Source organism: Trachypithecus francoisi, unplaced genomic scaffold (genome assembly GCF_009764315.1).
Source record: "Trachypithecus francoisi isolate TF-2019V2 unplaced genomic scaffold, Tfra_2.0 Lachesis_group11, whole genome shotgun sequence".
Lineage (NCBI taxonomy): Eukaryota > Metazoa > Chordata > Mammalia > Primates > Cercopithecidae > Trachypithecus > Trachypithecus francoisi.
Window position 1 is genome coordinate 84,839,886 of NW_022681456.1, and position 25,732 is coordinate 84,865,617.

Below are 25,732 nucleotides of genomic sequence, written 5' to 3' on the forward strand. Positions count from 1 at the left end.
AATCCAGGTTGAGTCTTTTTTTTTTTTTTGAGATGGAGTCTCGCTCTGTCGCCCAAGCTGGAGTGCAGTGGCCGGATCTCAGCTCACTGCAAGCTCCGCCTCCCGGGTTCACGCCATTCTCCTGCCTCAGCCTCCCGAGTAGCTGGGACTACAGGCGCCCGCCACCTCGCCCGGCTAGTTTTTTGTACTTTTTAGTAGAGACGGGGTTTCACCGTGTTAGCCAGGATGGTCTCCATCTCCTGACCTTGTGATCCGCCCGCCTCGGCCTCCCAAAGTGCTGGGATTACAGGCTTGAGCCACCGCACCCGGCCCCAGGTTGAGTCTTTATACTTTACCACACTGCCTGGTCAACAGGCAGGGCTCCCAAGGGTTTAAAGACGAGCTCTACTTCCTTTACCTGCAAAGTGGTTGAAGAATGAGCTAGGGCTGGGCCTGGTGGCTCACGCCTGTAATCCTAGCACTTTGGGAGGCTGAGGTGGGCAAATCACTTGAGGCCAGGAGTTTGAGATTAGCCTGGCCAATATGGTGAAATCCCGTCTCTACTAAAAATATAAAAATTAGCTGGGTGTGGTGGCCCACACCTGTAATCCCAGCTACTCGGGAGGCTGAGGCAAGAGAAGTGCTTCAACCAGGAAGGCAGAGGTTGCAGTGAACTGAGATGGCCCCACTGTACCCCAGCCTGGGTGACAGAGTGAGACCCTGTCTCAAAAAATATAGATAAAGAAAAAAAAAAAAAAAAAGGCCGGGCGCGGTGGCTCACACCTGTAATCCCAGCACTCTGGGAGGCTGAGGCGGGTGCATCACAAGGTCAGGAGATCGAGACCATCCTGGCTAACACGGTGAAACCCCGTCTCTACTAAAAATACAAAAAATTAGCCGGGCGTGGTGGCGGGCGCCTGTAGTCCCAGCTACTCGGGAGGCTGAGGCAGGAGAATGGCATGAACCCGGGAGGCGGAGCTTGCAGTGAGCCGAGATCGCACCACCGCACTGCAGCCTGGGCGACAGAGTGAGACTCCGTTTCAAAAAAAAAAAAAAAAGAATGAGCTAGAATAGTTTCTGGCTCAGAACTCAGCAGAGTGCCTAGCACACAGTAGGTACCTCAATGTTTGCAGGTGAGAAAATGTGCCCAAGTGGCTACAACAACCAGAAAAACTTGATTTTATAGTATATTTAGTATGTTGTTCTGGCTACCAGCATTGTGGGCCAGTACTTTGAACTCATTGGTTAAACTAGTGATAAAATAGTTCCTTGTATCAGTTGGTAGCCTCCCAGCATGTACACCTGTTTCTTCCAAGAAATGTGTTGCCATAAGGATACAATCCTCACCAAATGGGACCAGAAGGTGGGATGAAACCTATAAATCAGGCAAGACAAAACTTCATTTTCTTAGGTCAGATGGTGGAATTTTCAGGGGCAACAAGTCATTATTCTACTGACCTTCTCCAAGAGAACAGGTTAGTACAAAGATGAGTGACATGCGTCCCGAATTTTCCAGGTCATTCCTGACTTCAACTAGTTTATCCTATTCCCTCCCATACATACATTCATACTCACAAGACTGTACCCTGGTTTGGGATTCTGAAATATAATAGAAGGTCACTATCTCCATACACCACTGCACAACTGCCTGATCATATGCTGGTATAGTTCTGGCTCAAGCATGGGACCCAGACCTTTGGCTGTGCTCCCTCCACCTCGAAGACAGCATGGCACTTTCCAGCAACACTATTTCCTTGTATTATTTATTGGTATTCTCAGTTGCATCAACTGGTTTACCAGCTATGTGAAGTCAGGGATTGTTTCTCTCCTTAGCTTCTGGCTCAGCAACTGTACAAAGCATTGCCAAACACTGGCAGAAAATGTAAACCTGATGGCTGGGTGTAGTGGCTCACACCTGTAATCCCAGCACTTTGGCAGGCCAAGGTGGGAGGACTGCTTGAGGCTAAAAGTTTGAGACCAGCCTGGACAACAAAGCAAGACCATATTGCTACAAACCAAAAATTAAAAAATTAGGTGTGGTGGCATGCACCTGTAGACACAGCTACTTGGAAGGCTGAGGCAGGAGGATCCCTTGAGCCCGGGAGTTTGAGGCTACAGAGAGCTATGATCCCACCACTGCAGTCCAGCCTGGGTGACAGAGAGAGTCCGTATCTCTAAATAAATAAGTTGTATGTGTGAATCCGTGCAGCTTTATCAAAATAATACTTTATCAATAACTATACGACCCAGTAATTCCACTCCTAGGAATTTATCCTACAGGGATATTCTCACAAGTGAGGAATGATATATGCATTATGGATTGCTCTCTGCAGCAGTACTTGTAACAGCAAAAAACTGAAAACCATCATTAGGGACTGGTTAAACTAATAAATAACAAACTTATACAATGGAATACTATGCAGTCACAGAACAGAGGTCTATACCTCGTAGACCTCCGTTCATGTCAGTATATAGAAACATACTTGATTTTTCTTAAAACAAAACAAAAAAATGAGTTACGAAAAGTGAGGACAAGTGAAAAGAGCAACTTGTATAAGGGTATGCACAGTATGAATTCCATTTATGCAAAAGAAAGAAGAAAAGGTACTTCCATGTTTGGGTTTAGAAAATTTCTGGAAAGACATGTAAGAAACTTACTAATGATTTCTTCTGGGGAGTGAGACAAGGTAGAGAAGACGTCTACATTTCTATTATGTACCCCCCTTTTTTTGCTTGTTTTTGTTTTGAGATGGAATCTCACTCTGTCGCCCAGGCTGGAGTGCATTGGCGTGATCTCGGCTCACTACAACCTCCGCCTCCCGGGTTCAAGAGATTCTCCTGCCTCAGCCTCCCAAGTAGCTGGGATTACAGGCACCTGCCACCACGCCAAGCTAAATTTTTTTTTGTATTTTTAGTAGAGATGGGGGTTTCACCATGTTGGCCAGGTTGATCTTGAACTCCTGAGCTCAGGCGATCTGCCCACCTCAGTCTCCCAAAGTGCTGGGATTACAGGCGTAAGCTACCACACCCGGTGCCCCCCCCCCACCTTTTTTTTTCTGTGAGACGGAGTCTCGCTCTGTAGCCCAGGCTGGAGTGCACTGGCACAATCTCGACTCACTGGAACCTCCAACTCCCTGGTTCAAGTGATTCTCCTGCCTCAGCCTCTTGAGTAGCTGGGATTACAGGCATGCGCCACCATGCCTGGCTAATTTTTGTATTTTTAATAGAGACGGGGTTTCACCATGTTAGCCAGGATGATCTTGATCTCCTGACCTCACGATTTGCCTGCCTCGGCCTCCCAAATGCTGGGATTACAGGCATGAGCCACTGCGTCCGGCCAAGACAGAATTTTGCTCGTTGCCCAGGCTGCTATGCAATGGCATGATCTCGGCTCACCACCTCTGCCTCCCAGGTTCACGTGATTCTCCTGCCTCAGCCTCCTGAGTAGTTGGGATTACAGGCATGCACTACCACACCCAGCTAATTTTGTATTGTTAGTAGAGATGGGGTTTCTCTATGTTGGTCAGACTGGTCTTGAACTCCTGACCTCAGGTGATCCGCCCACCTCCGCCTCCAAAAGTGCTGGGATTACAGGCATGAGCCACCGTACCCAGCTCAGTATAATCTTTTTATAAAAATAATAAAAAACCCATATACCCATGTGTATATGCACATACATGTTTTAAAAAGTCTAGGCCGGGCGCGGTGGCTCAAGCCTGTAATCCCAGCACTTTGGGAGGCCGAGACGGGCGGATCACGAGGTCAGGAGATCGAGACCATCCTGGCTAATACGGTGAAACCCCGTCTCTACTTAAAAATACAAAAAACTAGCCGGGCGACGAGGCGGGCGCCTGTAGTCCCAGCTACTCGGGAGGCTGAGGCAGGAGAATGGCGTGAACCCGGGTGGCGGAGCTTGCAGTGAGCTGAGATCCGGCCACTGCACTCCAGCCTGGGTGGCAGAGCAAGACTCCGTCTCAAAAAAAAAAAGTCTAACCAGGAGTGATGGAGCACACCTGCAGTCAGCTACTCAAGAGGCTGAGGCAGGAGGATTGCTTAAGCCCAAGAGTTTGAGGCTGCAGTCCCCTCTAATCATGTCCGTGAATAGCTACTGCACTCTAGCCTAGGCAACACAGTGAGACCCCATTTCTAAAAAGAAAAAAGGCGTAGAAGGATATATGCCAAATTAACAATCATTACCCCTGAGAAGTGGAAAGATGGAAAACTTTTTTCTTTTATATTTCTGTTGATATTTTAAATACTTTTGTAATAAAAACTTTTTTAGGCCGGGCGCGGTGGCTCAAGCCTGTAATCCCAGCACTTTGGGAGGCCGAGACGGGTGGATTACGAGGTCAGGAGATCGAGACCATCCTGGCTAACACCGTGAAACCCCGTCTCTACTAAAAAATACAAAAAAACTAGCCGGGCGAGGTGGCGGGCGCCTGTAGTCCCAGCTACTCGGGAGGCTGAGGCAGGAGAATGGCGTAAACCCGGGAGGCGGAGTTAGCAGTGAGCTGAGATCCGGCCACTGCTCTCCAGCCTGGGTGATAGAGCGAGACTCCGTCTCCAAAAAAAAAAAAAAAAAAAAAAAAAAAAAAAAAAATTTTAATTCATAATTTTCAAACTTTTTGTGGTCATGAAAAATTTTCAAATATTTTTCTATAAGGAGATTTTAATTTTAACTTCAAGGCATTTTTGATAAACATGCCTTGTCCCATCTGTCTGGGCAGTTAAGTATAGTCTTGCCTGGATACAGGAACAGACCTCATAATCCTTCAAGGTCACTTCAATCTCTGGATTTCTGATAAAGTATAGGTAAGCAATTAATCAGAAATGCAGGGTTTTTTCCTGACACCCAGCAGGCTGTTGGTGTTGTTGGACAAATTCCCCAAAATGAGATGCTCTTGGAAAATGGCTTTCCCAGAACTTCTTGACTACTGTTTTCTTTACTGAAAGACAAGACAGATACACACACACTCTCTCTCTCTGAATGTGTTCAACCAACCTGAACCCTGGCAGCTCAGCTTCAGCCAAGGAGGCAAGGGAAGCCCTGAGGCAGCTACGTTCTGCACGACTGCCACTTACAGTCTGGGCTTCAGACTTGGGAGAACACATGCCAGAGAAAGAAAAGATGTGCTGTGATTAAATCACAGATGCTGGGGGTGAGTGCGGGGTGGAAGGGTCTGGCACCCATGCCACCTGCTACATGCAAGAGCTCAATTACGTTCAGTACTCAGTCAAGGGACAGGGAGTTGGGAAGAGCAGTGCCATTATAACCTTTGGTTACCTGGGAGAGCCTGGAGAGCTGTGGTTTTCCTAAAGTGGTTAAGTTCTCCTTTGGAAAGTCACCATTCCCTATCCTATGATCCTTTCTCACTAGGAACAACTGCATTTGCTCATCCAGGCTTTCACATTTTAATCTGGTTCTGAAGCTACACAGCGGTGGCAGAAAAATGACTTGGGAATCAGATACCCTCATTTAATCCTGGAACAAGCTGTCTGAGTGACTTCTACCCCCATGAGGCCCAAAGAAAAACATAATGAAATGAAACCACTTGCGCCTATGAAACAAATGTGGGAATATTTATGCAGCTGTTTTTATTTATTCAACTATAAAGACTGATTGCAGCAATGTTTTGATGAGTAATGCCTTAGATTAACACTAATTATATTGCTATAAATTTGGTTCAGGATCAGAATAGGGTTCAGGAAAGGGAGAGAACAAAAAAAAGTCTCCAAACATTCAAACAGAAAAATTTTTTTTTTTTTTTTTTTTGGGACTGAGTCTCGCTCTGTCACCCAGGCTGGAGTGCAGTGGCACACTCTCAGCTCACTGCAGCCTCCGCCTCCTGGGTTCAAGCGATTCTCCTGCCTCAGCCTCCTGAGTAGCTGGGATTATAGGCACACGCCACCATGCCCGGCTAATTTTTGTATTTTTATTAGAGACGGGGTTTCACCATGTTGGCCAGGCTGGTCTTGAACTCCTGACCTAGTGAGCCACTCGCCTCGGCCTCCCAAAGTGCTGGGATTACAGGCGTGAGCCACCGCACCCAATCTTTTTTTTTTTTTAAACTTTAATTAAATGCTATTTTCCCATAGACTTCCCTAGACTGGTTTGCAATCTAAGGTAATAGGAAACAAGGCATTGGGCATATTGAAGAAACTGCAGGTTAAGCTATGGTGCCAAGCAGAAGACTAAACACTGATTTGAGTGTCAAATCTCAGGCACGTTCTGGGATAGAGGCAGGTTCTCAAATGTTTCCTAGTGTTCTTTCCTTTTCACTAATTAAATTTTCCCTTCTCTGGCAAATCCAGTGCAGCGTATGATCCCCTCATTGCCTCTCTTGGTCAAATGGTTGAAGGGAACCTGTCAGGCACCTGTGGCTTCTGCTTAGATTGGAAAGGTGACAGACTAGCTCTGATTCACCTCCTCCTGAGACAGCCTGGACAGTGGAGGGGTCAACTGGAAGGCCGAAACCTGGTAACAGCTGCCTCTGATTCCTGGTGGAAATGACCAACCAGATACAATCCATATCACTGGGAAAGATCAAGGAAAAAAAATAGCTTCCCCTCCAAAATGGTAAAGAGGAAATAAGGAGACAAGAAACTAACAATATTTAGAATGGCACAAAAAGCAATACGCATAAACTTCTTTTTGTTATTAAATCTAACTATAAGTTTCCTAAAGTCCAGTTATCAAGTTGAATTGTGTGGAGAGAGGAGACAGGCCAACTGGAATTTCTCTCAAGAGTTCACAGCATCAGTCTGAGAGGTCCTGGGTTTGCGCTGCGGGAGCCCCTTTTTGAATGAAGGCATGGGAGGGCTTGGCTCCATGCTGACTCCAGTTCCTTTGGTCCCTGCAGAGTGAGTCTGGCCTCTTTCACTGGTGTTTCCTGGTGCCTGAGATGGAGCACTCTGATACCTGGAACCAGATGAATACCACGAGCTGTTTCTGTAACGACCCATACTGTCATGCCGCCCTTGGTTCATGGGGTCATTGGACTTTTGGCCTTGTGGCCTGTAGCCTTGTCCTCGTCTGTTCCCTGGCAATACCTAAAGATAAAAGAATACAATGTTCAAGGTGCTCTAGCATTATGGTACCCCATTCATTCACTTTACAAGAGTATTCTAAAAGCAGAATTTTGGTATTCCATGCTTGGGACTCAGTTTATCTCTCAAGACTCAAAGAATTCTGTCAGCCGATCCAACCTAGCCACTACTTCAGAACGAATCCATCTTTCCCTGCTCCTCATGCCTAGGCTCTTCTCCACTGAAGAATTTACTTTTCTTTAGCAGGATGCAAGAAGAAAGATAAGGAAGAAAGAACATTCTGTGGGTTGTTACAAGTCCTCAACTGGACAAGTATATTATATTATGTCTGAATTCTTCAGATAAAACGCCATTGGTAAAGATAATAAACATTTGGAATAATAAAGTAAACATCACTATGGCCTGCTTTGCTAAATGTCATGACTATAGATTAAAGCTTGCTGCTGTGGCATTCAGCACATCTTTCACAATATAATCCGGAAAGCTTATGGCATGGGATTTTATTTTTGTCCTCCAATTCCAAACGTCATACCAGTTCTGAAGAATTACTGACAGTACTGCCTTGGATTGCTCTTGTGTTTATTCTTCAAACAGGAGAAGAACCTATGGGATTACTCCTCAGCTTTCTAGTGTTTTCCCCCCATCCCCACCAGGTCACTCTCTCTTTCCCTGTAAATTCCACATTGTCCTTCTAGGGAGTTGCTGCTTTCAGATGCACACTGGTGAAACTGCCACTTGTGGTGCCTGTCTACCTTGAGATGGGTGCACGACTCCCAGTGTGACTAATTACCAGGCAATACTATCTACAACAGCAGGGATCGCTGCCAACACAAGAAAGTCAGCAGTTCTTGGCAACAGGAAATCTAAACTGGCTGGCAGTTGGGAACATACATATCTAATGCTTTCTCAGGAACTAACTCGGGTTGGAGGGATTCAAAACAGGCATGGAATGGGAATAAAGAAAGGAAGATAATATACTGAGCTATCAGCTTTTAAGCTTTGACAATCTGGAGGGTTTTCTTCCTAACACGCTCAGTGTAGAAGCTAGGTTACCTCCCGAAGTGGCTGGTAGGGCTGGCCACTGGAGTTTGCTATGGCTGCAGGAGTCTCTCCCGGTGCAAAGTTTTTCTTGTTAGCACTTGTAAGGCTGGGAGGAGAGGCACAGGTGGAAGAGGAAGCAGCAGAGGCATCACTTGGGCTACTCAAGGACACAGATGTAACTGAGCTACGTCGGGATCTGGTTGAATAGCTGTTCTTTGGATGAGACACTGGAACAGAAATAAGAGGAATATATGATCATATGATGGAACAGCACAATGGGTAAGGTTTCTACTTTCTCAATTTCACAATGAGCAATTTAAGATAAAGAACTGTCTATTCAAGTAAAGAAAAATCTCTAAAACTGGTAACAGGAAGAAAAATCTCCCTTCTGCCCTCTTCCTCCACTTCCTCCAAAGCCCCACTGCTTTGTAAAGGAATTCTTAAACAAGAGAACGGTTTAACATCAAAGTTATCCATTTCCCACCAACTAATGACTTCTTGGGATTGGATCTGGTACTACCTAAACTCCTGGCTATGGCTCTAGCAGCTGACTAAGCCTGGGAACAATAGTATAGACCATATGTTCAGTTTCCTATGCAAGAAACATTCTAAAGTACAGTCTTTGCAAAGAAAGAAAAAGGTACATACATAAAATCTTTACTAAATTTTTTAAAGAATTTTGAATGATACAAGGTATAAATAATCAAGATCAGTTAGATATGAATAGAACTAATCTTTACAACAAACACATATATTGCCAAATTTCTTTCTGCAAAATTAATCCCAATTCAAAGTACCTATTTAACTGAACAAATATTAATATTTTCAGTTCAAATTGTGTTAGAATTCCAATGGTTTAAAACTATTCTCTAGATTTTTTTTCTAGGCTTTAAGCCTGGACTAACAATGAGTTTATAATTGTTGTCATAGGTTAAATATTTCACTTTTTTTTTTTTTTTTTTTTGGAGACGGAGTCTTGCTCTGTCGCCCAGGCTGGAGCGCAGTGGTGCAATCTCGGCTCACTGCAAGCTCCGCCTCCCGAGTTCATGCCATTCTCCTGCCTCAGCCTCTTGATTAGCTGGGACTACAGGCACCCACCACCTCGCCTGGCTAATTTTTTGTATTTTTTAGTAGAGATGGGGTTTCACCGTGTTAGCCAGGATGGTCTCGATCTCCCGACCTCGTGATCCGCCCACCTCAGCCTCCCAAAGTGCTGGGATTACAGGCGTGAGCCACTGCGCCTGGCAATATTTCACTTTTATACTAGACAGAAAGAACAAAGAGGCTAAGTTCAGGGTTTGATAAACAGGTCACTAGAAACTCTCACCTCATAGGTACTCCCCTACCCTTTAATGCTATTATTTAAGAGTCTATTATGTTCTAGGCAACACAAGTATTGTTTTCTCCTATTTAGAGACACAGTCTTGCTCCGGTGCCCAGGCTGGAGTGCAGTGGCAATCATAGCTCATTGGAACCTCAAACTCCTGGCTCAAACTATCTTCCCCCTCTCACCCACCCCCACCCCACCTCCTGAGTAGCTAGGACTACAAGCATGTGCCACTACACCTGGCTAATTTTCTCTTTTTAATTTTTTGAAGAGATGGGAACCTCGCTATGTTGCCCAGGGTGGTCTTGAACTCCTGGGCTAAAGTGATTCTCTGGCCTCAGCCTTCTGATTTGTTGAGATTACACATGTAAGCCTCCGCGCCTGGCCTGTTATCTGCATTTTGGAGAGGAGTAAAATGAGGTTATTATAGAGGCAGGGATCCAAACTTGGTCTGACTGAAGGGCCCATGCTCTTTATACCACATATCATGCACCTCTCAATTCAGCATGAAAAAACAGTCTTTCACATTTAGGGAGCTGGCAAATACTTGTCCTCAGAGTTCAAAGTATCTGCACCCATGGACTTCATAAGCATCCCAGAGTTACTTTTCACAACAACAAGCAAACAAGAGGCACTAATGAGGAATCGGGACGAAGACAATCAGCATGTCAGTCTCTAATTAATAATCACCAACTGTAGTGCCCAGACCCTCTCACCATCTCACCTTGTCCAAATGAATCAATGCTCTTCTTTAGGGTCTCTACATCACAGGTGAACCGGGCTACTCGTCCCAGATCCTCATCATATTTACGTTCACTAACAAAGTGCTGGAGAAAGGGCAAAGAAAGGCCTCCAGGTTAGACAAACATCATCCATGGAATCCATAACTTACTATACAGATAAAACAATCATTTTTAATTGTCTTTTTACTGCTTCAAAGTTTATTAAATGGCCATCACATGACCAACGCTGGGTGATCGAATAAATCTATTCGATTTCTCAAGAGCCCAAAGGCAAGTCTGTAAGTTTATGAAATGCTACATGATTGCCAAAGCCCATTCGATATAATCAAGATAAACCGTAAAGAAAGAAAAAAGGGCCGGGCGTGGTGGCTCAAGCCTGTAATCCCAGCACTTTGGGACGCTGAGATGGGCAGATCACGAGGTCAGGAGATCGAGACCATCCTGGCTAACACGGTGAAACCCCATCTCTACTAAAAAAATACAAAAAAACTAGCCAGGCGAGGTGGCAGGTGCCTGTAGTCCCAGCTACTCGGGAGGCTGAGGCAGGAGAATGGCGTGAACCTGGAAGGCGGAACTTGCAGTGAGTCAAGATCCAGCCACTGCACTCCAGCCTGGGTGACAGAGTGAGCCTCCTTCTCAAAAAAAAAAAAAAAAGAAAGAAAGAAAGAAAGAAAAGAGAAGGAAGAATAGTAGAGGGCCATCTTTCTTTTTTTTTTTTTGAGACAGAGTCTCGCTCTGTCGCCCGGGCTGGAGTGCAGTGGCCGGATCTCAGCTCATTGCAAGCTCCACCTCCTGGGTTCACGCCGTTCTCCTGCCTCAGCCTCCCGTGTAGCTGGGACTACAGGCGCCCGCCACCTCGCCTGGCTAGTTTTTTGTATTTTTTAGTAAAGACGGTGTTTCACCATGTTAGCCAGGATAGTCTCGATCTCCTGACCTCGTGATCCGCCCGTCTCGGCCTCCCAAAGTGCTGGGATTACAGGCTTGAGGCACCGCGCCCGGCCGCAGAGGGCCATCTTTCTACTGTTGGCTATTCTCCATGTCTTTCCATTTTATACAGAAACAGGCAGCAAAAATGTTTACAAGGTGCTACAATGATACCATTTAGATAGATGGTTTGGTGTTAATAGGAACTTCCTTAGGAAACCCACTTAATCTCTTTTTTTTTTTTTTTTTTTTTGAGGCGGAGTCTCGCTCTGTCGCCCGGACTGGAGTGCAGTGGCCAGATCTCAGCTCACTGCAAGCTCCGCCTCCTGGGTTTCCACCATTCTCCTGCCTCAGCATCCCAAGTAGCTGGGACTACAGGCGCCCGCCACCTCGCCCGGCTAGTTTTTGTATTTTTAGTAGAGACGGGGTTTCACCGTATTAGCCAGGATGGTCTCGATCTCCTGACCTCGTGATCCGCCCGTCTCGGCCTCCCAAAGTGCTGGGATTACAGGCTTGAGCCACCGCGCCTGGCCAATCTCTTTATAATAAAGTAGGATTTCTTAGTCCTTGAAATAGGAACAATTTCTTGAGATGGAAAATCATTCATGTGAAAAGTCAACTTTGCAAATGAGAAGTTTATGCTGCAAGTAATTTAATCCTTTTAAGCAGACTGAGCTGAGAAGTAACCAACCCCTTGAGTCAAAAACTAACCATGCTATAAAAATCGTGGGATTGGCCGGGCGCGGTGGCTCAAGCCTGTAATCCCAGCACTTTGGGAGGCTGAGACGGGTGGATCACGAGGTCAGGAGATCGAGGCCATCCTGGCTAACACGGTGAAACCCCGTCTCTACTAAAAAATACAAAAAAAAAACTAGCCGGGCGAGGTGGCGGGCGCCTGTAGTCCCAGCTACTCGGAGGCTGAGGCAGGAGAATGGCATAAACCCGGGAGGCGGAGCTTGCAGTGGGCTGAGAACCGGCCACTGCACTCCAGCCCGGGCGACAGAGCGAGACTCCGTCTCAAAAAAAAAAAAAATCGTGGGACTAGAAACATGTCAGGAATAAAGTGCTTCTGGGGGTCTATTTCATTAAAGTAGACTGGAATCATTTTTTTTTTCAGATGAAAAGGAGATAAAAAAGAAAAGTGAAAGGCCTAGATATAATTTGGAAGAACTGAACCCTTCAAGACACTCCTCTTAACTGGGGGTGGCCTAATACTACTCTGCATCAGAATTCTCGGGAAGCAACCAGAAGCACTGAAAGGGAAAGGAGAGAGAAAAATGACCTTCCAGCCTTGAATTCCTAAAACTTCAGAGTATGCTGCGGCTTAGGAAAGCACACGAACCTCTTGTTACAAAGCCTTCAGACATGTAATATCAGTCTGAGATTAATTCTGAAACAAATTCTAGGGTTTGTTGAGTCAAAGACATAATAGGAATGACGGAAATAAAATGATCTGGAAATAAGACATTTAAATTGCACAGCACCCACTTCAGTACACTGAAAAAGTGGAGAGAAACAGATCCTTAGTCAGCCTGCAGAAATATTTCCAGCAGCTTTTCAGCCACGTGGGAAGAGGAACAGATGAAGCCTGTGAGAGCCAGAATTCTCATCTAATTCCAAAGGGGTTTCCGGCTTCTCCCCAAGAGTTGAATGAGACTGACTGGCATCAATGTGAGGAGGTCTTTCTATAAAATTTAATCATATGGTTTTAGTTAAACAGAAAACGGTAACTGCACATTTGCATGATTTGGCTAGTTCACCCCAACAGAGTTGAAGGGGAGGCAGTAAGAGAACAATACTCCACAGGTCTAACACTGGGTCAGATGATAGCAAGGATCCCTGTAAGGTCCTGGATGATATTCCACCTCTGTTTTTATTTTATAGAGACTGTTGTACAGCAAGTGTTCTCTCAGTGTGACAATAAATCTTATGTGTTCAGAAAGAGAAGAGGTAAAGGGCACAGGTGTGGAGAAGGCCAACTCCCTTTGTCACAGCCTGCAGTTTATAAACAATTATTTAGAATGCCAATGACCACAACTATCCATGAATATCCCAATTTCCCTCAGGTTCACATGCTTAGTCTCAGAAACACTGTTCTTTATACAAGAATTTGGCCAAGTGTGGTGGCTCATGCCTGTAATCCCAGCAATCTGGGAGGCCAAGGCGAGTGGATCACTTGGGGTCAGGGGTTCGAGACCAGCCTGGCCAACATGGTGAAACCCTGTCTCTACTAAAATACAAAAATTAGCAGGGCATGGTGGCACATGCCTGTAATTCCAGCTACTTGGGAGGCTGAGGCACGAGAATCACTTGAACCTGGGAGGTAAAGGTTGCAGTGAGCGGTGACAGCGCCACTTCACTCCAGCCTGGATGACAGAGCGAGACTCTGTCTCAAAAAAACAAAAAAGAATTAAAAGGTATAAATATTGAACCCAAGTGATTTTTGTAAAAAGATTACAACAAACATCTCAAAGATAATTTTTCTCTATACAATCAGAATTGGCCAACCAACTATTTACAGAAGACCAACTACATACCAAGGTGCTGTGCTAGGCACTTGGAGAGACAGGAGCTCCTGCCTGCCACTGTGAAGTTCACTATCTAGTGGGGAAGACAAATTAAGCAAATGCACATAAAATCCTAACTGTGCTCTGAAAGCACAGAATGGGGAGATATGATGGGGAAGTCAGGAAGGATGAGGAGGTCAAGAGTGGTAACTGGGCTGTTCACAGTGGCTCACGCCTGTAATCTCAGCACTTTGAGAGGCCGAGGTGGGTGGATCACCTGAGGTCAGGAGTTTGAGACCAGCCTGGCCAACATCATGAAACCCCATCTCTACTAAAAATGTAAAAATTAGCCGCCGGGTGTGGTGGCTCATGCCTGTAATCCTAGCACTTTGGGAGGCTGAGGCAGGCAGACCACCTGAGGTTGGGAGTTCAAGACCAGCCTGACCAACATGGAGAAACCCCATCTCTACTAAAAATACAAAAATTAGCTGGACATGTTGGTGCATGCCTGTAATCCCAGCTACTTGGGAGGCTGAGGCAGGAGAATCACTTGAATCCGGGAGGCAGAGGCTACGGTGAGCCGAGATCACACCATTGCACTCCAGCCTGGGTGACAGAGCGAAACTTTGTCTCCCAAAAAAAAGAGTGGTAACTGTGGTTGGAGGCTGGGAGAAGAGCGTTTGGACAGATGGAAAAGCGTGTGTGTCTGTGAAGTGTAGAAGCCTTCAGCCTCTGCTGGAGGGCAGAGGACCACTGGGGATGGTATGAACTGAGGCTAATGGCAGAGCAAGACTGCACAGTCCTTCATACTGGATTAAGGATTATAGTATTTATCCTAAAAGCAACAGAAAGTTTTAAAGCAGACTGCTGTAGTGTGGGGAACATACATGGAGGTGGGGTGGGTGGGGCAGAGACAGAATGGATGAACACAATCAGTTAAAAGGCTCTTACAGAAGTCCAGGCAAGAGATGGTGGTAACCTGATCATAATGGTGGTGGTAGAGATGAAAAAATAAGGTCAGATCTGAGATTTAGTCAAATGGATGGAGTGTGCTGATAGATTTAAGGTGGGAAATGGAGAAATTTTCTAAGGTTTCCAGCTGGGATAACTAGGTAGATGACAATACCACTTACAGAGAAAGGGACCAGGAAGAGGGCCAGGTTTGGGAAAGGAAGATCATGAGTTTAATATATTAGATATGGCCATGAATTATGTAAATTTCTTACTTTAGCCCCTGAGGATAAGAAGAAAGGCAGAAAGCAGAAAGAAGTTTTACCTTGATATCAGCTCTGAGCTCAACCAATTGCTGCTCTGACATTTGAACAGCCACATGAGTCATCTTCTTTAGAAGTTCAGCCTTCTTTTGTCGGCTGAGCAAAATTTCCACTGTAGAGGAAAAGTGAGTGTGAACCTTATGTTGCTGCTAAATAGGATAAAGAAGAACTAGAAATATATGCCTTGTAGTAGGAATTTGGTCAGCCAAAGGCTTAGTTGCCCATCCATCCAGAAAATGAAAATATCAGAAGTCCGGTCTCTACCTTCCATTGGGTCTCTGAAGACAGTTAAGTAGTAAACATTTTTTTATAAATCACAAACACTCATAAATCATTTGTTATTTCTCCTTTCAGTCAAAAAAATTTTATCAAGATGCATATAAATTAAAAAGGAAATATGCACACATAATAAAAAATATTCATCTAGAGTAAGTTGAGGATAAAATGAAAAGAGCATCTCTCTTATTTCTGATTTTGTGGTCTCCTCTCTAGAGGAAACCACTGTTCACCATTTCTTATGTACACTTCCAAATATTGTCTATGTACACACAACATGCATACATATGTATCTCTCCTTTTTCTCTTCTCACAAATGGAAGTATATCATACACATGGTCTTTCCTTTACCTTAGCTATTTTTACTTAATATATCTTTAAGTTTATTCCCTATTAATACATCTGGATCACCTTCATTCTATTTAACAGCCACTGAGTATGGGGATATACCACAATTATTTACCGAGTTCCCTAGTGATGGGTATTTAGATGGTTACACCCTTTTTTTTTTTTTTTTTTTTTGAGGCAGAGTCTCGCTCTGTCGCCCAGGCTGGAGTGCAGTGGCGCGATCTTGGCTCACTGCAAGCTCCGCCTCCCGGGTTCACGCCATTCTCCTGCCTCAGCCTCCTGAGTAGCTGGGACTACAGGCGCCCGCCACCGCGCCCGGCTAGTTTTTTTGTATTTTTAGTAGAGACGGGGTTTCACCATGGTCTCGATCTCCTGACCTTGTGATCCGCCCGCCTCAGCCTCCCAAAGTGCTGGGATTACAGGCGTGAGCCACCGCGCCCGGCCAGATGGTTACACCCTTTTAAGAACCACCTTCTATGGCATGCTTTCTGATATACAACTTGAATACAACTTGGTCATGGCAGAGAACAGACAATAAAAATCTCCCAGAGACACAGGGGCTACAGTGGAAACTGAACCAAAGAAATCCTCCCTGGAAGCAGATAAACCACCCAAGGAATGTTCTCTACTCCCAGGGAAGGGACTCTGCTATTCCTTCCCGTCCAGCAAGATTTGATCATTGCTTTTCCAAGTGGGAATTTTTACTATAATCATCCTTTTCTTTCTCCAACTGTGTAATATCGGAGAAGGGGGCATTTAGCCTTTCTTTTAATTTATGAGATCCCATCCTTGGAAGATCTGAAATTACTCTGAAGACCTGGCCTTTCAGCTGAATATTAACTAACTAGATGAGACTTTGGAGGTATTGCTACTGAGGAGGTGGTGAACATATTCTCATTTTGGAAAAAAGAGGGATACTGGGTAGGGGAGGACTATAGCAAAGACCGTTAGTTGATAGAACACAGTCTTTCCAACTATATTCAGGAACATTCAGGGCTATCAGAAATCCAATGTTGTTGGGTACCAACAAAATTAGGTTAAAAAGTCTGTATTTTCTGGCTTTGCTACAGATGAAATGGTCATGTGATACAGTTTCACCATTGAGATATAAGCAGAACTCAAAGGGCAGGGTTTACAGGAGAGTGTTTTAAAGGGGTCTTAGCATGTAACATTTTACTCCTTCTTGACTGGAGCCTAGGGAGTTGTCTTTTGACCATAAGCATACTCTCAGAATGGCTGCGCAGAAGGATAGAAGAACCTGGGTCCCTAATGTCATATTGGAAATGTCCTGCCAGCCCTGGGTTGCTTACCTCTGTACTTTTCATTTCCTGAGAAAAAAAGACACTCACATTTATTTAGGCCACTCTGTTCCATGTAGTCAAACTGAATCCCTAACTGATATACACAGAATCCTGTAACATACTGAGGAATTAGCCAAATTCATGTCAGAAAAAAACAGAAATTTTAAAGAGTTACACCAGGTATTACAGAGAGCTGGATGTATTTAGCAAGTTTACTCAGCCCAACTGCCACAGAGATGCACACATGGGCTGCCTAGACCCAAGTCACACTAATCAGTCAGGGCCCACTTTCTCAGGAGTCAGGAGCATGCCTACAAAAGTTTCTTAACACCAAAGCCCAACAGTTACAAATGATCTATTGGTTTAGCTCCCAAGATAAAACCTATTTGCCATTTGTATCAACTTCAGTTTCTCTCAGCTCTAGCATTCAGTGATTCTATGACAAAATTATAGCTCTCAAAATGGTGAAAATGAAGTAAATAAAAAGCTTTCTACACATAACAGATAACTCACAGGACCTAATTATTCAACACTGGAAAAGACTGAAATACTACAAACCCATCAATTACTTAATAAAATTATAATATGTAAAAAACAAAAAGCAACTCTTAACAGCATTGGTAAATGAGTAATTACATCATGTCATTAAGAACCAGGATTTTCAGGGAGAAAAGAGCTAAAGATATAAAACTGATGAAGTTAAGTAAAACTCTGAGCTCTGAATTTGATAAAATAAGATTGGGCACAACTTGATAACTGGTTGAAGCTGAGTGATGGGAGTTTGTTACATTAGCCTATTTGAAATTTTTTGTTTTGTTTTGTTTTGAGATGGAGTCTCGCTCTGTCACCACACTGGAGTGCAGTGGCACGATCTCGGCTCACTGCAACCTCCGCCCCCTGAGTTCAAGTGATTTTCCTGCCTCAGCCTCCCAAGTAGCTGGGATTACAGGCCATGCCACCAAGCCCAGCTAATTTTTGTATTTTTAGTAGAGATGGAGTTTCATCATGTTGGCCAGGATGGTCTCGATCTCTTGACCTCATGAGCAGCCCACCTCGGCCTCCCAAAGTGCTGGGATTACAGGGGTGAGCCACTGCGCCCAGCCAAAATTTCCTATTAATATAAAAGATGTATTAATATTTTTAAAAGCACCTTCTTTTTCTTTATATCAAGACAGGGTCTTGCTCTATTGCCCAGGCTGGAGTACAGTGGTGAAATCACAGCTCACTGCAGCCTCGACCTCCTGGGCTCAAGTGATCCTCCCACCTCAGCCCCTCAAGTAAATGGGACTACATATAGCCATATAGCACATGCCACCATGCCTGGTTAATTTTTTTTTTTGAGCCGGAGTCTCATTCTGTCGCCAGGTTGAAATGCAGTGGTGCGATCTCAGCTCACTGCAACCTCTGCCTCCCGGGTTCAAGCGATTCTCCTGCCTCAGCCTCCCAAGTAGCTGGGACTACAGGCATGCGCCACCATGCCCAGCTAAGTTTTGCATTTTTAGTAGAGACGGGGTTTCATCATGTCGGCCAGGATGGCCTCAATCTCCTGACCTCATGATCTGCCCACCTCGGCCTCCCAAAGTGCTAGAATTACACGCGTGAGCCACTGCACCCAGTCTAATTTCTTATTTTTCGTAGAGACAAGATCTCACTATGTTGCCTAGGCTGGTCTCAAACTCCTGGGCTCAGGTCATCCGCTCAAAGTGCTAGGATTATATGTGTGAGCCATCATGCCTGGCCTAAAATGACCTTCTTCTCAAAAGTAAGAAATATGTCTTCTTAATGGTTTTAGTTTATCTGAATTTCCATTTTCAAAAAGAGAATGTACTGATAAAATAATGGACTGAAATGTCAAATTAGAAACTCAAAATATATTGCTCAATGTAAATGAAATCTCACCTCTGAAAAACAGTGGAAGGCATCTCTGCTACATTCTCAAATTTTCAAGTTAAAATGGACCCAAACTGAAGTCATTTCAGTGCTTCAAAGCTGCATCCTCTGGCCCGTGACCACACACACAAGTGATTTAACTGTGAGTCATGATCTCAACCTAGCCCAGCATTTCTATTCTTATCAGTTTGAGAGTGGGTTAAAATCAACAACTTTCCTAATAATAAATCTGCCATTTAATGCAGGAAGATAAAACCTGCCACCGAAATGCCCCAAATCAATGGCATTGTACAAGTTGCAGTTGTTATTCCCTTTTCTTCGTGTAGCTGTGCATGTTTAACCTAACACTTAACAGAAATGATCAAAAAATAGATATGTTTTTTCTGTACAAAACTCCACAAATCACCAAAGTTAGATTTCATTCCTCCAGAATCTATTTTAGTAAGCTTTCAAGAAACCCAGTATCTTGAACCCTCAGTTCACTACTTTTCCCCTACCATTGATAACAGACACTGAGTGAAGACTGTTCTATAAACTGAGAAAACAAAGAAAGGTCTGAGATAGGTAATGATAGGAACATATACATTCAATCGTAGGCAACCTAATGAAGTCTTCTCTGATTATGCTAAAGGTTTTTTTCTGACTAGAAAAAATCCCAGTGGAATTGCTTAAACACTGGAGGAAGAAACAAAATAAAATAAAAACCTGGTGGCAGATACCATGATGTAGTCTTTTATACATTGAACTCTGCATTCAAAATATTAAGATTTGGAAATATTTTTAAAACAGGCTCTTTAAAGTTATTTCACCTGAAAGGATTCATATGCCAGTACAGTGCAACTGCTTAAGATTATTTAAATATACAAACTCTTATTATGGTATTTATATGGAGCTTTTGTTATGAGGGTTGGGAAGTAGGTACCTACTATTTATGAAGGTAATAGTTTTAATTAAAGATCAATCATCTTACTTGCTTCAGCTTTCACTTTGTCCATTTCAGCAAGCAACGCCACTTCTCGATCCATTAAACTAGGAAAAGATGACAAAGGAATAAAAGGTTTGATGAGAAACTCAAATACAAAATTAGCACATTATTAACAGTAGAGAAAGACCGGTGAGTTTGCTAAAAGCATACTAAAAAATAATACTGTATGGACCACATAAAAATTCTGATGTCTTACTCTCAACAAAGAATATTTTAAGATTTTCCCAAAAATAAAATAAATAGACCCAATTCCCTTTAATATTGCAAAATTGGTACATTGCAGTACACCAATCGCTAGAAGTCTAAGAGTTGAGAACCAGCAGATGGCAGTAGCAAGCTATAAAACACATTTTTTAGCAAGCTGTGCTAAAAGCAAAAGTCCATGTGGAAATTACTTACTTAATGTATGTACTCACATACTTTTTATATTTATATTTTGGTCTATAAAATTTGATGGCTTTGCATGTAATTAATGTTTACCAAGCAATATCCCCATTAGGGCATAGTAAATTTATCCATGATTAGGACTTGTATATCTTCAACAGCTGACCATGGTTGCACCAAGTCCACTTACATTTTAGTACTTAGAATGCAAAGTAGTCAAAAGATAAGACACATAGTGTGCTAGTTTCTGAGAAACATATAACAGTAATGAGGAAGGATGGAATTACAGATTTCTGGTAGGCTTTTTACAGAAAAAGAACATTAAATAGTCAATTAGAATTTTTTCCACTGCAAATGTAAATGGTTTATAGGCACATAAAGCTTTTCCATGTCGTTATAAAAGAGCCCACAGCCTTCAATGTATAAGGAGACAGCAGGTTACCCTAAGTATTCAACCTCTGGATGCAAATAATTTTCCTTACCATATCGGTTTTGCTTTGTGGTGGCAAAAAGAAAAAAATCTAGAATTTTAATGCCTGCACAAACATGGAATATTCCAACTTTCTTCAAATTTGGAGTTCATTCTGCTTTCTCCTTTTGAAGGAGAATATAACTACAGGGTAAATAAAAGTTCCACTCTTGTTTCTGGTTGTAATCATATACACACATACTCTCTTTCTCTCTCTGTCACTCTCTAATTCAATTTAGCTCAATACATAGTTATGTTAGCACAAAGTAGTTAATGTGGAGACTATGGTGTGAGATGTACAAAAATGTCTAAGGCAGGGTCATTTCCTCAAGGAGCAAATCTTTTATAGGGAAGTGCCAGAAAACATAGGTTTGATAATCGTTATGCATGATGTTAATAAACAGACTTGTAACTAAACAAATTTGGTTGGCATATTAATCCAAAAGCATCAAACTGGAGAGAAGATACAACTATTGTGGGGTAGCAATACTTTGCTAAGAAAGCATTTCCCAAACCTTGGCAATATTTTGCTCCAAGAACTCTAGCAGCATTGGAATACCTAAAAGACAAAACAAAAGCACAACTGAGACAGGAGCTGCCAGGCCTACAGTTTGACATTACCTCTCTTCTGTTGCCAAATCACCTTAAGATGCAGACACTGTGTCCATCAGATGACAAATCCTTTGTCTCTAACAAAGCTTGTAAAATATTTATTAAAAGACTACAGCAAACAAGTAAGCCTTTTGCAGCTTACAATCTTTATTATGAGAAGTAGAATGTCAGATGACACTTTTAGCAAGCTCTGCATCAATACAATCAGACTTTTTTATGGCAATTTGTGCTAGTACATTGTGACGGCATTTTTTTTTTTTCCCTGTGAGAATTACTGGTGTTCATTTAAATAACTTTGTTTCTTGATTAACTCAGTGGTGATCACAAGAAATTCATAGGACAGTGCATGGACAACCATATAACCTCTCCATTAAAAAATACTAGCTTATAATATATCCATCTGCCATGTACCCACAAAAATTAAAATTAAAATACATATATTAGCTTATGTTCTCAAGCCAAAAAACAATGAAAAGCAGTAAGAACTTGTTTCTTTTTGTCATGTTGCCATCTATTGATAACACCTAGTGAAAGGTCCTGTGATGTCAGCCCAGCGTTAAACAAAAGAATCTACTAGTTAACTGATGCCGATATGTTTCTCAGAGAAAAGGATGATCAGCGTTTATAATTTTACATTAAAATTTTCACACCTTTAAAATACAAAAATGAATAAATGTCAAAATTTAATAGTAAATTTCTTATTAAAAGCACATCAAACAAGTAAATTATATAATGGGATTATGGTTGGATAGAAGAATGACCTAGTTTTAGGTTATTCATGCTAAAGCATTTAGGGGTGACATATCATCTACATCTGCAACTTCCAAGTGGTTCCACCAAAATATTACATACACACACAGCAAATACACTGCCATTGTACTATCCTTTCAACTTTTCTATATATCTGAAAGTTTTCATAATGAAAAGTTAGTGAAATGTTGGCATCACAAAGTAAATGGAGAAGGTGGGAAGAGTTCAAAGTGAAAAGTAGGTTAGGTATAAGGATAACAACATAGGCATTTTTTACAATTAAAAACAATAATCTATTGTAACATAACTTTTAACACAGAAACTTAAGCTAAAGTTTTCCATCTGTTTCTGAGCTAAACAATGGTCCCAGTATGTATCTGTGGCCAAGAGGTTCAAAAGTACCTGTGGTGTGAGGTAATGGTTTTTAGATGCCAGAACGGCAAGCAATGAGTCCTCCCAGAGAGTGATGAAAGGCTCATTCAGACTCTCTATTACCTTGCTCACTCCAATACCTCAGAGTACTAAGCTTCTCTCAAGGCTTTCTTGAATGGAAATATGCCATAATAAGCACCAAGCATCTGGTAGACTGGATTCTAAAATTGCTAATGAAATTCAGCTAAATATTGCTGGGACCCTATTTGGAAAAACATTAGTTCTTATTAAGCCTGGGCCTTATTCAGTGTTGAGAATTTCCACATCCTTTCTTCAATCATGAAAGACAGATTTGGATGACTGCTCCCTGTTAGTAAAGAAAAAGACTGGTAACTAAATGTTCTGTATTTCCTTCCTTTCTTTTTGGGACTTCCTTACCATGTTCACATTTGCTTGACTTATTCTAAAGCTGTGGGGTTTTTTTGTTTTTTGTTTTGAGATGGAGTCTCGCTCTGGAGTGCAATAGCATGATCTCAGCTCATGGCAACCTCCGCTTCCTGGGTTCAAGCAATTCTCCTGCCTCAGCCTCCTGAGTAGCTGGGACTATGGGCACATGGCACTATGCCCAGCTAATTTTTATATTTTTAGTAGACATGGGGTTTTGGCATGTTGCCAGGTTGGTCTCAAACTCCTGGCTTCAAGTGATCTGCTGGCCTGGGATTACAGGCATGAGCCACAGCATCCAGTCAATTTATTCTAAAGTTTTTGCATAATTTAGTTGCTCAGAATAGTTGTTACTGAAGTATCACCATTCACATCGCTAACACATATTATGTCCATCATTTGAAGCAAGTCTTCTAATTAATATACAGATATCTAACATGCAGTTAGAGATTCTAGCTCTTGCCTTCAATAATTCATTGGTACCAAAAAACTGATCATTATTTGTTTATGACTGTTGCATTGGAAAAATAATATTAAAGTGGAAATGCAACTTTGACAATTCCACAGGTCAATTATTTCAAGTAATACTTGAAACCATTCAATAATATTGTCAGAAAACATTTGTACTCAATTTATTTGCTCAAAACCTAGAATCTTTTTTTTTTTTTTTTTTTTTTTGAGACAGGGGTCTCACTGTCGCCCAGACTGGAGTACAGTGGCACCATCAAGACTCACTGCCAACCTCCGCCTCCTTGCTCAAGCAATCCTCCCGCCTTAGCCCTCGAAGTAGTTGGGACTACAGGCACAAGCTACCATGCCCAGCTAATTTCTGTATTTTTTGTAGAGATGGGGGTTTCACCATGTTGCCCAGGCTGGTCTCGAACCCCTGACCTTAAGGATCCATCCACAACAGCCTCCCAAAGTGCTAGGATTACAGGCGTGAGCCGCTGTACCTGGACTTTTTTTTTTTTAAAGACAGGGTCTTGCTCTGCCACTCAGGCTGGAATGCAGTGGTGTAATCATAGCTGTCTGCATCCTTGACCTCCTGGGCTCAAGCAATCCTTCTGCTCAGCCTGAGTAGCTGGAATTAAAGGTGTGTGCTACCACACTTGGCTAATTAAAAAAAAAAAAAATTGTAGAGACAGGGGTCTCACTATGCTGTCCAGGCTGGTCTTGAACTCCTGATTTCAAGTGATTCTCTCACCTTGGCCTCCCAAAGTGCTGGGATTATAGGTATGAGTCACTATGTATGGCCTTAAAACCTATTCATTCTAATTCTACTAACCAACCAAGCAAAAATTCAAGCAAAGCCAATGCAGACACCTTTTTTTCTTTGAAGACGGTTTCCTCTTTCCATATAAAATAACCAAAAAAGAGAATTGCCAGTAGTATTTATTTTTCCTTCCTTTCTTTTTTTTTGTTTTTTTGTTTTTTGTTTTGAGATGGAGTCTCGCTCTGGAGTGCAATAGCATGATCTCAGCTCATGGCAACCTCCGCTTCCTGGGTTCAAGCAATTCTCCTGCCTCAGCCTCCTGAGTAGCTGGGACTATGGGCACATGGCACTATGCCCAGCTAATTTTTATATTTTTAGTAGACATGGGGTTTTGGCATGTTGCCAGGTTGGTCTCAAACTCCTGGCTTCAAGTGATCTGCTGGCCTGGGATTACAGGCATGAGCCACAGCATCCAGTCAATTTATTCTAAAGTTTTTGCATAATTTAGTTGCTCAGAATAGTTGTTACTGAAGTATCACCATTCACATCGCTAACACATATTATGTCCATCATTTGAAGCAAGTCTTCTAATTATATACAGATATCTAACATGCAGTTAGAGATTCTAGCTCTTGCCTTCAATAATTCATTGGTACCAAAAAACTGATCATTATTTGTTTATGACTGTTGCATTGGAAAAATAATATTAAAGTGGAAATGCAACTTTGACAATTCCACAGGTCAATTATTTCAAGTAATACTTGAAACCATTCAATAATATTGTCAGAAAACATTTGTACTCAATTTATTTGCTCAAAACCTAGAATCTTTTTTTTTTTTTTTTTTTTGAGACAGGGGTCTCACTGTCGCCCAGACTGGAGTACAGTGGCACCATCAAGACTCACTGCCAACCTCCGCCTCCTTGCTCAAGCAATCCTCCCGCCTTAGCCCTCGAAGTAGTTGGGACTACAGGCACAAGCTACCATGCCCAGCTAATTTCTGTATTTTTTGTAGAGATGGGGGTTTCACCATGTTGCCCAGGCTGGTCTCGAACCCCTGACCTTAAGGGATCCATCCACAACAGCCTCCCAAAGTGCTAGGATTACAGGCGTGAGCCGCTGTACCTGGACTTTTTTTTTTTTTAAAGACAGGGTCTTGCTCTGCCACTCAGGCTGGAATGCAGTGGTGTAATCATAGCTGTCTGCATCCTTGACCTCCTGGGCTCAAGCAATCCTTCTGCTCAGCCTGAGTAGCTGGAATTAAAGGTGTGTGCTACCACACTTGGCTAATTAAAAAAAAAAAAAAATTGTAGAGACAGGGGTCTCACTATGCTGTCCAGGCTGGTCTTGAACTCCTGATTTCAAGTGATTCTCTCACCTTGGCCTCCCAAAGTGCTGGGATTATAGGTATGAGTCACTATGTATGGCCTTAAAACCTATTCATTCTAATTCTACTAACCAACCAAGCAAAAATTCAAGCAAAGCCAATGCAGACACCTTTTTTTCTTTGAAGACGGTTTCCTCTTTCCATATAAAATAACCAAAAAAGAGAATTGCCAGTAGTATTTATTTTTCCTTCCTTTCTTTTTTTTTGTTTTTTTGTTTTTTTGAGTCTCGCTCTGTCTCCCAGGCTGGAGTGCAGTGATGTGATCTCAGCTCACTGCAACCTCCACCTCCAGGGTTCAAGCGATTCTGGTGCCTCAGTCTCCTGAGAAGCTGGGATTACAGGTGTGCACCACTCATGCCTGGCTAATTTTTGTATTTTTAGTAGAGACAGGTTTCATCATGTTGTCCAGGCTGGTCTCAAACTCCTGACCTCAAGCAATCCACCCACCTCAGCCTCCCCA

At 42.8% G+C, this 25,732-nt stretch overlaps 1 protein-coding gene across 9 annotated transcripts in view; it reads right to left on the minus strand.

The window, feature by feature from the left end:
• Nucleotides 1-5,551: 5,551 nt before the first annotated feature.
• Nucleotides 5,552-25,732, minus strand: part of SPATS2 (spermatogenesis associated serine rich 2) — a 172,112-nt gene continuing 151,931 nt past the window's right edge. For all 9 annotated transcript variants that reach the window (XM_033222200.1, XM_033222193.1, XM_033222201.1 and 6 more), the window contains 5 exons: nt 19,628-19,686; nt 14,845-14,954; nt 10,119-10,221; nt 8,080-8,294; nt 5,552-7,029 (listed from right to left, as the gene is read on the minus strand). In XM_033222200.1, coding sequence (XP_033078091.1) covers nt 6,721-7,029; nt 8,080-8,294; nt 10,119-10,221; nt 14,845-14,954; nt 19,628-19,686 — 796 coding nt within the window. In that variant the 3' untranslated portion in view covers nt 5,552-6,720. The remainder of the gene's footprint in view (nt 7,030-8,079; nt 8,295-10,118; nt 10,222-14,844; nt 14,955-19,627; nt 19,687-25,732) is intronic.